The sequence below is a fragment of the Moschus berezovskii genome, chromosome 14 (assembly GCF_049115385.1).
Source record: "Moschus berezovskii isolate FMDL1 chromosome 14, NW_MosBer_1.0, whole genome shotgun sequence".
Taxonomy (NCBI): Eukaryota; Metazoa; Chordata; class Mammalia; order Artiodactyla; family Moschidae; genus Moschus; species Moschus berezovskii.
This window is the reverse complement of record NC_142473.1, coordinates 12573586-12589636: the sequence shown is the minus strand read 5'-3', so window position 1 is coordinate 12589636 and position 16051 is coordinate 12573586. Positions and strand designations below refer to the sequence as shown.

The 16051-nt window shown below is 38.9% G+C and overlaps 1 protein-coding gene across 1 annotated transcript in view; it reads left to right on the top strand.

Annotated features, from left to right (window-relative positions):
* The window catches only part of CNTN5 (contactin 5), a 647843-nt gene that overhangs the window by 325807 nt on the left and 305985 nt on the right, over nt 1-16051 (top strand). Inside the window, exons 10-11 of the mRNA XM_088843612.1 lie at nt 7575-7704; nt 13645-13795. Of these exons, the coding sequence (XP_088699738.1) occupies nt 7575-7704; nt 13645-13795 (281 nt within the window). The remainder of the gene's footprint in view (nt 1-7574; nt 7705-13644; nt 13796-16051) is intronic.

Sequence of the window (16051 nt, the reverse complement as noted above, 5' to 3'; positions counted from 1 at the left end):
AGATTGAAACCATTTACCACAGACTGGGACTTGAACCTATGGGCTGGGACTCTAACCCAGCCAAAACCCACAATACCTTGTTTCAGGACTGAATGAAGCTCGGGCTCTTGATGTTCCATCACAGAAGGAATTCAGTGAGAGCAAAGTGATGGTTAAGAAATGGATTTATTCAGATTCAGAGGGAAGCACACTCCACAGATAGAGTGTGGGCCATCACAGAGGGCAAGTGCAGTGCAAAATGTGGTGTGGTTAGTTTTTATAGGCTGGGTATTTCATATGCTAATGAGTGGGAAGATTATTCCAACTATTTTGGGGAAGAGGTGGAGATTTCCAGGAATTGGGTCATCATGCACTCCTTGGTCATTTGACAGTGATCGGAACTGTCATGGTGCCTCTGGGTGCATCATTAACCTTGCTGATTGAGGATCAAGGTCTAATCAAAGTCAATTTGTCTACTATCTTGGACCCATTTGATTCTAATCAGTTTATTTTGTATCCTTCATTTCAGTTCAGAAGCTCAGTCTTGTCCAACTCTTTGCAACCCCATGGACTGCAGCATGCCAGGCCTCCCTGTCCATCACCAACTCCCAGAGTTTACTCAAACTCATGTCCATTGAGTAGGTGATGCCATCCAACTATCTCATCCTCTGTCATCACCTTCTCCTCCCACCATCAAACTTTCCCAGCATCAGGGTCTTTTCAAATAAGTAAGTTCATCACATCGGATGACCAAAGTATTGGAGTTTCAGCTTCAGTATCAATCCTTCCGATGAATATTCAGGACTGATTTCCTTTAGGATGGACTAGCTGGATCTCCTTGCATTGCAAGGGATTCTGAAGCACCTTCTCCAATACCACAATTCAAAAGCATTATTCTTTGGCGCCAGATTTCTTTATGACTCTCACATCCATACATGACTACTGGAAAAACTATAGCTTTGACTAGACAGACCTTTGTCAGGAAAGTAATGTCTCTGCTTTTTAATATGCTGTCTAGGATGGTCATACTTTTCTTCCAATGAGCAAGTGTCTTTTAATTTCATGGCTGAAGTCACCATCTGCAGTGATTTTGGAGCCCAAAAAGCAAAGTCTGTTGTTGTTTCCATTGTTTACCCATCTATTTGCCATGAAGTGATGGGACCAGATGTCATGATCTTAGTTTTCTGTGTGTTGAGTTTTAATCCAACTTTTTCATTCTCCTCTTTCACTTTCATCAAGAGGCTCTTTAGTTCTTCTTCACTTTCTGCCTTAAGTGTGCTGTCATCTGCATGTCTGAGGTTATTTATTTTTCTCCTGGCAATATTGATTCCAGCTTGTCCTTGATCCAGTCTAGAAATCTCATGCTCTACTCAGCATATAAGTTAAATAACAATGTGACAATTTACAACCTAGACATACTTCTTTAAGATTTGAAACCAGTCTATTATTCCATGTCCACTTCTGTTTCTTTTGGACCTGCTTACAGAAATCTCAGGAGGCAGGTCAGATGGTCTGGTATTCCCATCTCTTTCAGAATTTTCCAGTTTGTTTTGATCTACACAGTCGAAGGCTTTGGCATACTCAATAAAGCAGAAGCAGATGTTTTTCTGGAACTCTCATTCTTTTTCAATGATCCAAAAGATGTTGGTGATTTGATCCCTGGTTCCTCTGCCTTTTCTAAAACCAGCTTGAATATCTTGAATTTAACACTTCACATACTGTTGAAGCCTGACTTGGAGAATTTTGAGCATTATTTTGATAGTGTGTGAGATGAAGGCAATTGTGCAGTATTATGAGCATTCTTTGGCATTGTCTTTCTTTGGGATTGGGATGAAAACTAACCTTTTCCAGTCCTGTGGCCACTAGTGAGTTTCCCAAATTTGCTGACATATTGAATCGGCACTTTCACAGAATCGTCCTTTAGGATTTGAAATCAGTTCAGTTCAGTTCATTTCATTCGCTCAGTCGTGTCTGACTCTCCACGACCCCATGAATCACAGCACGCCAGGCCTCCCTGTCCATCATCAACTCCCGGAGTACACTCAAACTCATGTCCACAGAGTCGGTGACGCCATCCAGCCATCTCATTCTCCGACGTCCCCTTCTCCTCCCGCCCCCAACCTTTCCCAGCATTAGAGTCTTTTCCAGTGAGTCAACTCATCGCATGAGGTGGCCAAAGTATTGCAGTTTCAGCTTCAGCATCAGTCCCTCCAATGAACACCCAGGATTGATCTCCTTTAGAATGGACTGGTTGGATCTCCTTGCAGTATAAGGGACTCTCAAGAGTCTTCTCCAACACCACAGTTCAAAAGCATCGATTCTTCAGCGATCAGCCTTCTTCACAGTCCAACTCTCACATGCATACATGACCACGGGAAAAACCATTGCCTTGACTAGTAGGACCTTGGTTGGCAAAGTAATGTCTCTGCTTTTCAATATACTATCAAGGTTGGTCATAACTTTCCTTCCAAGGAGTAAGCGTCTTTTAATTTCATGGCTGCAATCAGCATCTGCAGTGATTTTGGAGCCCAAAAAAACAAAGTCTGACACTGTTTCCACTGTTTTTCCATCTATTTCCCATGAAGTGATGGGACCAGATGCCATGATCTTTGTTTTCTGAATGTTGAGCTTCAAGCCAACCTTTTCACTCTCCTCTTTCACTTTCATCAAGAGGCTTTTTAGTTCCTCTTCACTTTCTGCCATAAGGGTAGTGTCATCTGCATATCTGAGGTTATTGATATTTCTCCTGGCAATCTTGATTCCAGCCTGTGCTTCTTCCAGCCCAGCGTTCCTCATGATGTACTCTGCATATAAGTTAAACAAGCAAGGTGACAATATACAACCTTGACGTACACCTTTTCCTATTTGGAACCAGTCTGTTGTTCCATGTCCAGTTCTAACAGTTGCTTCCTGACCTGCATATAGGTTTCTCAAGAGGCAGGTCAGGTGGTCTGGGATTCCCATCTCTTTCAGAATGTTCCACGGTTTATTGTGATCGACACAGTCAAAGGCTTTGGCATAGTCAATGAAGCAGAAATAGATGTTTTTCTGAAACTCTCTTGCTTTCTCCATGATCCAGCGGATGTTGGCAATTTGATCTCTGGTGCCTCTGCCTTTTCTAAAACCTGCTTGAACATCTGGGAGTTCACGGTTTACATACTGCTGAAGCCTGGCTTGGAGAATTTTGAGCATGACTTTACTAGCGTGTGAGATGAGTGCAATTGTGCGGTAGTTTGAGCATTCTTTGTCATTGCCTTTCTTTGGGATTGGAATGAAGACTGACCTCTTCCAGTCCTGTGGCCACTGCTGAGTTTTCCAAATCTGCTGGCATATTGAGTGCAGCACTTTCACAGCATCGTCTTTCAAGACTTGAAATAGCTCAACTGGAATTCCATCACCTCCACTAGCTTTGTTCGTAGTGATGCTTTCTAAGGCCCACTTGACTTCACATTCCAAGATGTCTGGCTCTAGGTCAGTGATACTATAATTCCATCATATCCACTAGCTTTGTTAGCAGTGACGCTTCCTAAGGCCCACTTGACATTGCATTTCTGGATATCTGGCTCTAGGTGAGTGATCACGCCATCATGATTATATGGGTCCTGAAGATCTTTATTGTATAGTTTTTCTGTGTATTCTTGCCACCTCTTCTTAATATCTTCTGTTTCTGTTAAGTCCATACCATTTCTGTACTTTATTGTGCCCATCTTTGCATGAAATAGTCCCTTGGTATCTCTAAGTTTCTTGAAGAGATCTCTAGTCTTTCCCATTCTATTGTTTTCCTCTATATCTTTGCACTGATCACTGAGTTAAGCTTTCTTATCTTTCCCTGCATTCTTTGGAACTCTGCATTCAAATCGGTATATCTTTTCTTTTCTCCTCTGATTTTCACGTCTCTTCTTTTCATAGCAGTTTGTAAAATCTCCTCAGATAGCCATTTTGCCTTTTTGCATTTCTTTTACTTGGGGATGGTCTTGATCACTGCCTTCTGTACAATGTCATGAACCTCCATCCATAGTTCTTCAGGCTCTCTGTCTATCATATCTAACCCCTTGAATCTATTTGTCACTTCCACTGTATAGTCATAAGGGATTTTATTTAGGTCATACCTGAATGGTCTAGTTGTTTTCCCTACTTTCTTCAATTTAAGTCTGAATTTGGCAATAAGGAGTTCATGATCTGTGCCATAGTCAGCTTCCGGTCTTGTTTTTGATGGCTGAATAGAGCTTCTCCGTCTTTGGCTGCAAACAATATAATCAATCTGATTTTGTATTGACCATCTGATGATGCCCATATGTAGAGTCTTCTCTTGTGTTTTTGGAAAAAGGTGTTTGCTGTGATCAGTGCGTTCTCTTGGCAAAACCATGTTAGCCTTCGCCCTGCTTCATTCTGTACTCCAAGGCCAAATTTGCCCATTACTCCAGGTATTTGTCAACTTCCTACTTTGGCATTCCAGTCCCCTATAATGAAAAGGACATCTTTTTTGCGTGTTAGTTCTAGAAGGTCTTGTAGGTCTTCATAGAACTGTTCAACCTCAGCTTCTTCAGCATTACTGTTTGGGGCATAGACTTGGATTGCTGTAATATTGAATAGTTTGCCTTGGAAATGAACAGAGATCATTTTGTAGTTTTTGGGATTGCATCCAAGTACTTCATTTTGGACTCTTTTGTTGACCATGATGGCTACTCCATTTCTTCTAAGGGATTCTCACCCACAGTAGTAGATATAATGGTCATCTGTGTTAAATTCACCCATTCTAGTCCATTTTAGTTCACTGATTCCTGAAGTGTAGATGTTCACTCTTGCCGTCTCCTGTTTGACCACTTCCAATTTGCCTTGGTTCATGGACCTAACATTCCAGTTTCCTATGCAATATTGCTCTTTAGAGCATTGGATTTTTCTTCCATCACCAGTCACATCCACAACTGGGTATTGTTTTTGCTTTGGCTCCATCTGTTCATTCTTTCTGATCATTCCACTGATCTCCAATAGCATATTGGGCACCTACCAACCTGATGAGTTCATCTTTCAGTATCCTATCTTTTTGCCTTTTCATACTTTTCCTGGGGTTCTCAAGGCAAGAATACTGAAGTGTTTTGCCATTCCCTTCTCCAGTGTACCACATTTTGTCAGAACCTTCCACTATGACCCATCTGTCTTGGGTGGCCTTATACAGCATGGCTAAGTGTTTCATTGAGTTAGACAAGGCTGTGGTCCATGTGATCAGATTCTTTTCTTTTATTGTGGTCTTCAGTCTTTCTGCCCTTTAATGGAGAAGCATAGAGGCTTATAGAAGCTTCCTGATTGGAGAGACTGACTGAGGGGGAAACTGGATCTTGTTCTGATGGGCGGGGTCATGCTCAGTAAATCTTTAATCCAATTTTCTGTCGCTGTGTTCCCTCCCTGTTATTTGAACTGAGGCCAAATTATGGTGGAGGTAATGAAGATAATGGGGACTTCCTTCAAAAGGTCCCATGCAAGCACTCCTTGGGCTATGCCAAAAGCATCAAATTGATGCTTTTGAACTGTTGTCTTGGAGAAGACTCTTGAGAGTGCCTTCACTAGCAAGGAGTTTCAACCAGTCAACTCTAAAGGAAATCAGTCCTGAATATTCATTGGAATGACTGATGCAGAAGCTGAAACTCCAGTACTTTGACCACGTGATGTGAAGAACTGACTCACTGGAAAAGACCCTGATGCTGGGAAAGATTGAAGGCAGGAGGAGAAGGGGACGACAGAGGATGAGGTGGTTGGATGGCATCACTGACAATGGACATGAGTTTCAGTAAGCTCTGAGAGTTGGTGATGGACAGGGAGGCCTGGAGTGCTGCAGTCCATGGGGCTGCAAAGAGTAGGACATGACTGAGTGACTGAACTGAACTGAACTGGGCTATATTTTTCTTTCAAAAGTTGTGCCCTGCCACTTTCGCTCCTGTTATAGGATCACATATATTGTAAGAGACATGATTGGGAGAGACTAGTCTTCTGTGTCCTAGGCAGTTTCTTTCCATGACATCCCTTCTAACAGACTTAAATTGCTTTTAAGTAAATCTAGTAAGTGTTTTTAAAACTTAATAAGTACCAGATTTGAAAATAAATCACCATTTAATATCAGAATAATTGTTATAATTTCACCTTTCCCTTGTTGTATCCCTTTTAAGGCCAAGGGGAAATAATTCATTACCTATGGACAAAAGGGAGGGAAAGTGTGTAAATTGAAATTCGAAACACAGTTTCTGCCCAAGTTCTGCATTATCAAAGGATCTCGTTTCTGTACTTTGCTTTTTTGGACCTTGATTTGCCCTTTTGTAAAATCAAAAAATTGGATCATATCACCCCCACAGTCACATTCAACTCCAATATTCCCTTATTATAGAATCACTAGGGCCAAAGCACAGTTATAGAAAAAGACTGACACAAATAAAAAGAGTAGGAGAACCATTAAAGAAAACTGAGAGGGAAGGAGCAGGAATCCTGGGACATTGGCTTATTGCTTGTCTCTCTGATTTTCTTGGGATATCACATAAACCTTGGGAAGGGGCCTGTGCTGGATATATTGTTTACTCTCACCAACTCAATAAATTCCACTGGCAGATAATAGTCGGATGAATGAATGGGTTCGTTTTAAAAATTATGTCAAATTACTTGGCATCTCTGTTGATAGATAAGCAAAGCACAGCTCACTAAAATTAAAAGAATGATTTGCTTGACATTAAATAGATAAGATGTCTGATTGTAAAACAGCATTTTAAATTTAAAATTTGTTTTTGAAGTGTGTTCTTGGCCTCAGTTTACCTCAGTTTGCGTGTGCTTAATTTTCTGTCTTCTGTATTATTTCATCTGATAATGAAATTTACATTTTCTGACCAAAAGTTTTACATAGATTCCAGGTATAGGACAGTTCTTTTTTTAATTTTAATTTTTTAAAAACCTATGTCGTTGTGCTGGGAAGTGAGAGAAAAGACAAACATCTGACCAGCTCAATATAATAAAGAGATTCTTGGAATTTAGTGAACTGTATTTAACCTTGATCCTACATATCTGCAGTCTCAATCCTTTCTACATTTGAACTCCAGCTTCTTATTGTAAAATAAATTCAATAAAAGCATTATCTGACAACTATATTTCACAAGCTTAACCAGTATACTAAACAAAAGCAGCTTATTTTAAAATATAATCAAAAGTAAAATTCATAAAAATAACTATAAGAAGATATAGTTATAATTTCTTTCTGATAAAGACATAGCTATATTTTGCATTAGAATAATGCATAGTAAATTTGTTTTCCTAAGTTGAAATAATGTTCAACTGTATTAATTGTGGGGGCTTCCTGCTGACTCAGATGGTAAATAATCTGTCTGCAATGCAGGAGACCCAGGTTCAGTACCTGGGTCAGGAAGATCCCCTGAAGGGAATAGCTACACACACTCCAGTATTCTTGCCTGGAGAATACCATGGAAAGGAGTCGGAGGGCTACAGTCCATGGAGTTTCAAAGTTGGAGGCCTTTTTTTTTTTTTTTAATCTAGGAGAGAGTAACTATAAAATATGAGTGAAACATTCAATTTCTATATCTATTTTTCTTATTCCATTACAGAGTAGGGTTGAGATGGTTAATGGAGTATTGATGATCCACAACGTGAATCAATCAGATGCTGGAATGTATCAGTGTTTGGCTGAAAATAAATATGGAACCATTTATGCAAGTGCTGAGCTGAAGATTTTAGGTATGAAGTTTCTAACTAAATAAGAAAGAAGTGTGCCTTCTTTTTATGCTCTAATTCTGACTATACTGAAGGTTTATGATGTGATTGTAAAAACCTATTTTATCTTTTGAAAAGAAATAATATGTCTTGCTGATGTGTACTTTTTAAATTTGGAGAGATAAGGTTATATGGCATACAGTTTGTCCCATAACTTTTATTTTCTTTAATTTTAGTTTTAATCCTAAAGATTTACACAATATACCTTTTCTATGGCTTTATAAAATCACATAAAAAAAGTATGCTAACTTTCAAGGAAAGTTGTCATATGGGTAGAGGATTAGAATGTAGGTTATCAACATAGCAATGCTTAATATTTCCCCAAGCTGCTCCTACCTACCAGTAGGTATGTGGCTCCTGCAAGGCAGGACTCCAAAAAAAAGCATCCTCTGTTAAAGGGATGTTATCACCTTAACAGGTTGATGAGAGCCCTCCTAAGCCAGGCACAGTAAGCTCATAGGGTTACATTCTGGAATATAACCAGAACACTAGCACTACTTCACACTTTACTACAAGAAATTCAATCCAGGGGAATAGGCTACCAGATTGAGCCTCTTTAGGTCCCTGGAATATATTTTCCTTTGTCTCACTCTCAAGATTTTCTAAATTTTGGTTCTGGGATAATTATAATACAAAGAGAGAGACTTAGATGATCTTAACACACCATTTCTCAAAAGTGGGCAAAAGCCTGAATGTGCTTTGTACTACCCACTGACCCAAAGCACAGCATTAACAAAAACACACAACATTTTGGAATCTGAAAATGCACCTTTCATATATCAGTTAAACATAAAATGCCATATCTACTTGAATTATGAATATTTACATTTGAAATTTCTTCATACTGTAACAAATCCATCCAATGTTGATACAGGAGTCCATGTTTCAATGTCTTATATCCTAACCAATCAAAAAATATTTACTTTCTTGTTAGCTCATGCATCTGTATTTCTGAATTAAAAAACTGATTCAGCACTCACTTAATCAATGGTTTATCCAGAAACACTCTCAAATGGGTCTCTTTCTTATTCAAATATATGTTTTCAAAATTACCTTTATTAAAGTATATCCCCAGTAGGCAACCAAATATGTTATCTTTCTATAAATTCCTAATTTCTTTTAATTTCTTAACTCATCTCAGTTGGTACCTTTTTCTGTTTGTGATGCATAGATATCTTTTAATGTTATGTGCTATACTAAAACATTAGATATCTTTTAATGTTATGTGTTATGCGCTAAGTATAACTATGTTATGCTTCTATGTAATGAAGATAAAGACAAAGAGATATACATAAGGTTGTCAGATTGGCATAAATGTCTAAGATACAGAAAACTTGAACAGATATTTCCCAGGTTCTCTTTTGGATATAAAGATGTCTTTTTTGTTTGTTTGTTTACTTTTTCCCATATTCTTTAGTTCAGCATTTTAGGAATCAGTGAACTAAAATGGACTGGAATGAGTGAATTTAATTCAGATGACCATTATATCTAATACTGTGGGTAAGAATCCCTTAGAAGAAATAGAGTAGCCATCATAGTCAACAAAAGAGTCTGAAGTACAGTTCAGTTCAGTTCAGTCGCTCAGTCCTGTCTGACTCTCTGCGACCCCATGAATCACAGCACGCCAGGCCTCCATGTCTATCACCAACTCCCGGTGTTCACTCAAACTCATGTCCATCGAGTCTGTGACACCATCCAGCCATCTCATTCTCTGTCGACCCCTTCTCCTCCTGCCCCCAACCCCTCCCAGCATCAGAGTCTTTCCCAGTGAGTCAACTCATCGCATGAGGTGGCCAAAGTATTGGAGTTTCAGTTTTAGCATCAATCCTTCCAATGAACACCCAGGACTGATCTCCTTTAGAATGGACTGGTTGGATCTCCTTGCAGTACAAGGGACTCTCAAGAGTCTTCTCCAACACCACAGTTCAAAAGCATCAATTCTTCGGTGATCAGCTTTCTTCACAGTCCAACTCTCACATCCATACATGACCCTGGAAAAACCATAGCCTTGACTAGACGGACCTTGGTTGGCAAAGTAATGTCTCTGCTTTTTAATATGCTATCTAGGTTGGTCATAACTTTCCTTCCAAGGAGTAAGTGTCTTTTAACTTCATGGCTGCAGTCAGAATCTGCAGTGATTTTGGAGCCAAAAAATACAAAGTCTGACACTGTTTCCACTGTTTTTCCATCTATTTCCCATGAAGTGATGGGACCAGATGCCATGACTTTGTTTTCTGAATGTTGAGCTTCAAGCCAACATTCATTCTCCTCTTTCACTTTCATCAAGAGGCTTTTGAGTTCCTCTTCACTTTCTGCCATAAGGGTGGTGTCATCTGCATATCTGAGGTTATTGATATTTCTCCCAGCAATCTTGATTCCAGCTTGTGCTTCTTCCAGCCCAGCGTTCCTCATGATGTACTCTGCATAGAAGTTAAATAAGCAGGGTGATAATATACAACCTTGATGTACACCTTTTCCTATTTGGAACCAGTCTGTTGTTACATATCCAGTTCTAACTGTTGCTTCCTGACCTGCATACAGGTTTCTCAAGAGGCAGGTCAGAAAGTACAGTACTTGGATGCAATCTGAAAAACGACAGAATCATCTCTGTTCGTTTCCAAGGCATACTATTCAATATCACAGTAACCCAAGGCTATGCCCCAACCACTAATGCTAAAAAAGCTGAATGGTTCGATGAAGAACTACAAGACATTCTAGAACAAACAAACACCCCCAAAAGATGTCCGTTTCCTTATAGGGCACTGGAATGCAAAAGTAGGAAGTCAATAAATACCTGGAGTAATGGACAAATTTGACCTTGGAGTACAGAATGAAACAGGGCAAAGGCTAACAGAGTTTTGCCGAGAGAATGCACTAGTCATAGCAAACACCCTCTTCCAACAACACAAGAGAAGACTCTACACATGGACATCACCAGATGGTCAACACCGAAATCAGATTGATTGCAGCCAAAGATGGAGAAGCTCTATACAGTTAGCAAAAACAAGACCAGGAGCTGACTGTGGCTCAGATCATGAACTCCTTATTGCCAAATTCAGACTTCAATTGAAGAAAGTAGGGAAAACCAGTAGACCATTCAGATATGACCTAAATCAAATCCCTTACGATTATACAGTGGAAGTGACAAATAGATTCAAGGGATTAGATCTGATAGAGTGCTTAAAGAACCAGGAGAGAGTTCATGACATTGTACAGGAGGCAGGGATCAAGACCATCCCCAAGGGGAAAAAAAAAGCAAAATGGCAAAATGGTTGACAGAGGAAGCCTTACAAATAGTTGAGAAAAGAAGAGAAGCTAAAGGTAAAGGAGAAAAAGAAAGATATACCCATTTGAATGCAGAGTTCCAAAGAATAGCAAAGAAAGATAAGAAAGCCTTCTTCAGTGATAAATGCAAAGAAATAGAGGAAAATAATAGAATGGGAAAGACTAGAGATCTCTTTAAGAAAATTAGAGATACCAAGGGAATATTTCACCAAAGATGGGTACAATAAATTACAGAAAAACTATACAAAAAATATCTTCAGAACCCATATAATCACGATGGTGTGATCACTCACCTAGAACCAGACATTCTGCAATGCAAAGTCAAGTGGACCTTATGAAGCATCACTACAAACAAAGCTAGTGGACATGATGGAATTACAGGTGAGTTATTTCAAATCCTAAAGGACGATGCTGTGAAAGTGCTGCACTCAATATGCCAGCAGATTTGGAAAACTCAGCAGTGGCCACAGGACTGGAAAAAGTCAGTTTTCATCTCAATCCCAAAGAAAGGCAATGCCAAAGAATGCTCAGACTACCACATAATTGCACTCATCTCACATGCTAGCAAAGTAATGCTCAAAATTCTCTAAGCCAGGCTTCAACAGTACATGAACCATGAACTTCCAGATGTTCAAGCTGGTCTTAGAAAGGAAGGGGAACCAGAGATCAAACTGCCAACATCTGTTGGATCATGGAAAAAGCACGAGAGTTCCAGAAAAACACTTACTTCTTCTTTATTGACTGTAGCAAACCCTTTGACTGTTTGGATCACAACAAACTATGGAAAATCCTTAAAGAGATGGAATAACTACATCCCCATACCTGACTCCTGGAAAATCTGTATTCAGGTCAAGAAGCAACGGTTAGAACTGGACATGGAATGGAACAGCAGCCTGGTTCCAAATCAGGAAAGGAGTATGTCAAGGCTGTATATTGTCGCCCTGCTTGTTTAACTTATATGCAGAGTACATCATGAAAAGTGCTAGACTGGATGAAGCACAAGCTGGAATCAAGATTGTGGGAGAAATATCAATAACTTCAGATATGCAGATGACACCACCCTTATGGCAGAAAGTGAAGAAGAACTAAAGTGTCTCTTGATGAAAGTGAAAGAGGAGAGTGAAAATGTTGGCTTAAAACTCAACATTCAGAAAACTAAGATCATGGCATCTTGTCCCATCATTTCATGGCAAATAGATGGGGAAACAGTGGAAACAGTAAGACTTTGATTGCAGCCATGAAATTAAAAGACACTTGCTCCTTGGAAGAAAAGCTGTGACCAACCTAGACAGCATATTAAAAAGCAGGGACATTATTTTGCCAACAAAGGTCCATCTAGTCAAATCTATGGTTTTTCCAGTAGTCATGTGTGGGTGTGAGAGTTGGAATACAAAGACAGCTGAGCACCAAAGAATTGATGCTTTTGAACAGTGGAGTTGGAGAAAACTGTTGAGAGTCCTTCAGAAAGCAGGAAGTATCCAACCAGTCCATCCTAAAGGAAATCAGTTCTGAATATTCATTGGAATGACTGATGCTGAAGATGAAACTCCAATACTTTAGCCATCTGATTGGAAGAACTGATTCATTGAAAAGACCCTGATTCTGGGAAAGATTGAAGGCAGGAGGAGAAGGGGATGACAGAGGATGAGATGGTTGGATGGCATCACTATGGGCTTGGCATGAGTTTGAGTAGGCTCCAGGATTTGGTGGTGCAGCAAGCCTTGAGTGCTGTAGTCCATGGGGTCACAAACTGAACAACTTATCTACACTGAACTTTAGTTCAGCATTCTTAACCATAGCTACCTACTGGAATGTCTTGGGAAGTTTAAATGAAAACTATTAATAAAAATCTAGTAATACAAAATGAATATTAATGAATGTTCAGGTCTAGGTAAATAATTGTAACCAATGAGTTGAAATTTAAATTATTCAATTTCTTAAAAATGTGTTTCTTAAAATTCTACATTTAGTTTTATATACTATTTAAATGGACTTCTCCAGTGGTCCAGTGCTAAAGAAGCTGCCTGTCAATGCAGGAGGTGCAAGAGATCCCAGTTCCATCCCTGGGTCAGGAAGATCCCTGGAGTAGAAAATGGCAACCTGTTCCAGTATTCTTGCCTGGAAAATTATGTGTTGCAATGATTGGACATGACTGAGAGCCTGAACACACACACACATACACATTATTAAATAAAATATGCATCAAGACTCAGAGATTAGAAACAAGTGACACAGGACTGCCTTCTCCACAGATAACCACCTTTTTTTCCAAAGGAAACCCCAAACAGACCCATGTTCAACCCCTTTACCTTTTGCCCAAGGTGATCATTAAGCTTTCACAATTAAAGTTTAATTATAATTAAAGCATCTCATTCTTTGAAACAACCTTTGTCTGTAGGCCCCACAATTGTAAAAACCTGCTAAAGGAAAGGACAGCCAATAAGATATCTATTAAGTAATAATTAAATTAAATTTCAAATTAGTGCCTTTTATATGTTTAGATATCCTGTGATTTTATTAAAAATGCATTCCAAAGGCAAAATCACTCTATCTTGGTTAATCATCCATTAGAAGTTACTGTCATTGCTTTTGGTAGAATTAACCTTTTCTTTTTTATAGCTTCAGCTCCCACTTTTGCACTGAATCAACTGAAGAAAACAATAATTATTCCCAAAGACCATGAAGTCATCATAGAGTGCAAACCTCAAGGATCTCCAAAACCAACTATTTCTTGGAAGAAGGGAGACAAAGCAGTTAGAGAGAATAAAAGGTTAGAAGTCTATTTCATAATTCAAATTTTTAATATCAGACTTTTCTGAACTTGCAGATGATACACACAAAGTATATGAGTCTTAACATAATGGTGAGACATATTTCATGAACTAACTGAGCAATGGTTTTGTCTTCATAGTGATTAAAAAAAATCAAGTGATCTATAAAGGAAAAAGTTTTGTCTCAAAATGGCCATACTTGTTTCTGTGCTATTTCAGCACCAACTGGGAATTTCACCAGATTATGAAGAAAGAAAACACTTTCATTTAGTTAATTTTGTTTTTCATTTTGGGTCTCCAGGTTTGAGGACCCCAAAGTTATCTATGATAATTTTTAGATGATGGATTATCATTTCAATGTTAGTATTAAAGATAATATAAACATATTCTTGATATCCTGAGTAGTCCCTTTATGACAGAATAGTGCTAAGTGAAATTTGCATCTAAATTTTCATTCTTGCTTTAATTATGTTAATGAAAAATGCTATAGAATTATTTCAGTTGCTACATGCAAATGAGGAATGTGCAGAGATCTTTCTACTGTATAAAGGTCTGTCATTGACACATAAAGCGAAAGCAGAGCATAGGACTATAAGATGAGTCCTATGAGATGAGAGATTGACATAGTTGCACAACAGTTTATGTATAACAAATTCAAAAGTTCTATGCGTTACCAATCATTATCATCTGGTGTTGCAAATGGTGATTAATAAAATATTATCCTCCATTATGTTAAAATAATGTTGCATATGTTGTTTAAGGTTATGTTTTTTATTTGATCTATAAAGATAAGGAGCTTATGTTTTGATTTATGTTTCGGTCTCAGTAAACATACAGCTAAAATAATTTAAGTCAGCATTAGAGTCCATTTAAATTCAATTGGACTTAAGTGCAATTCCTTAAGTAATTTTGGAATATTTTGAAATATTTGAAAAATATCCTTGGAATATTTTTGAATGCTTTTCCCATTCAAGTCTGAGAAATATTATTTTAAATTGCATGTCTCTAATGAAATAATTTATGAATGATTAGATTAAGGTCAGGCCCAAGGATGTATTCAGTTCAGTTCAGTTCAGTCGCTCAGTCGTGTCTGACTCTTTGCGACCCCATGAATCACAGCATGCCATGCCTCCCTGTCCATCACCAACTCCTGGAGTTCACTCAAACTCATGTCCATCGAGTCGGTGATGCCATCCAGCCGTCTCATTCTCTGTCGTCCCCTTCTCGTCCCGCCCCCAATCCCTCCAAGCATCAGAGTCTTTTCCAGTGAGTCAAAATATAATTTTTAGTGATATATATCTGAATGGTCTAGTGGTTTTCCCTACTTTCTTCAATTTAAATCTGAATTTGGCAATAAGGAGTTCAAGATCTGAGCAACAGTCAGCTCCTGGTCTTGTTTTTGCAAACTGTATAGAGCTTCTCTATCTTTGGCTGCAAAGAATATAATCAATATGATTTCGGTGTTGACCATCTGGTGATGTCCATGTTTAGAGTCTTCTCTTGTGTTGTTGCAAGAGGGTGTTTGCTCTGACCAGTGCGTTCTCTTGGCAAAACTCTATTAGCCTTTGCCTGCTTCATTCCGTGCTCCAAGGCCAGATTTGCCTGTTTTTCCAGGTGTTTCTTGACTTCCTACTTTTGCATTCCAGTCCCCTATAATGAAAAGGACAACTTTTTTGGGTGTTAGTTCTAAAAGGTCTTGTAGGTCTTCATAAAACCATTCAACTTCAGCTTCTTCAGTGTTACTGGTTGGGACATGGGCCTGGATTACTGTACTATTGAATGGTTTGCCTTGGAAATGAACAGAAATCATTCTGTCATTTTTATGATTGCACACAAGTACTGCATTTCAGACTCTTTTGTTGACCATGATGGCTACTCCATTTCTTCTAAGGGATTCCTGCCCATAGTAGTAGGTATAATGGTCATCTGAGTTAAATTCACCCATTCCAGTCCATTTTAGTTCACTGATTCCTATAATATCTACGTTCACTCTTGCCATCTCCTGTTTGACCACTTCCAATTTGCCTTGATTCATGGACCTAACATTCCAGGTTCCTATGCAATATTGCTCTTTACAGCATCGGACCTTGCTTCATCGGACCAGTCACATCTACAACTGGGTATTGGTTGTGCTTTGGCTCCATCGCTTCATTCTTTCTGGAGTTATTTCTCCACTGTTCTCCAGTAGCATACTGGGCACCTACCGACTTGGCAAATTCCTCATTCAGTATCCTATCATTTTGCCTTTTGATACT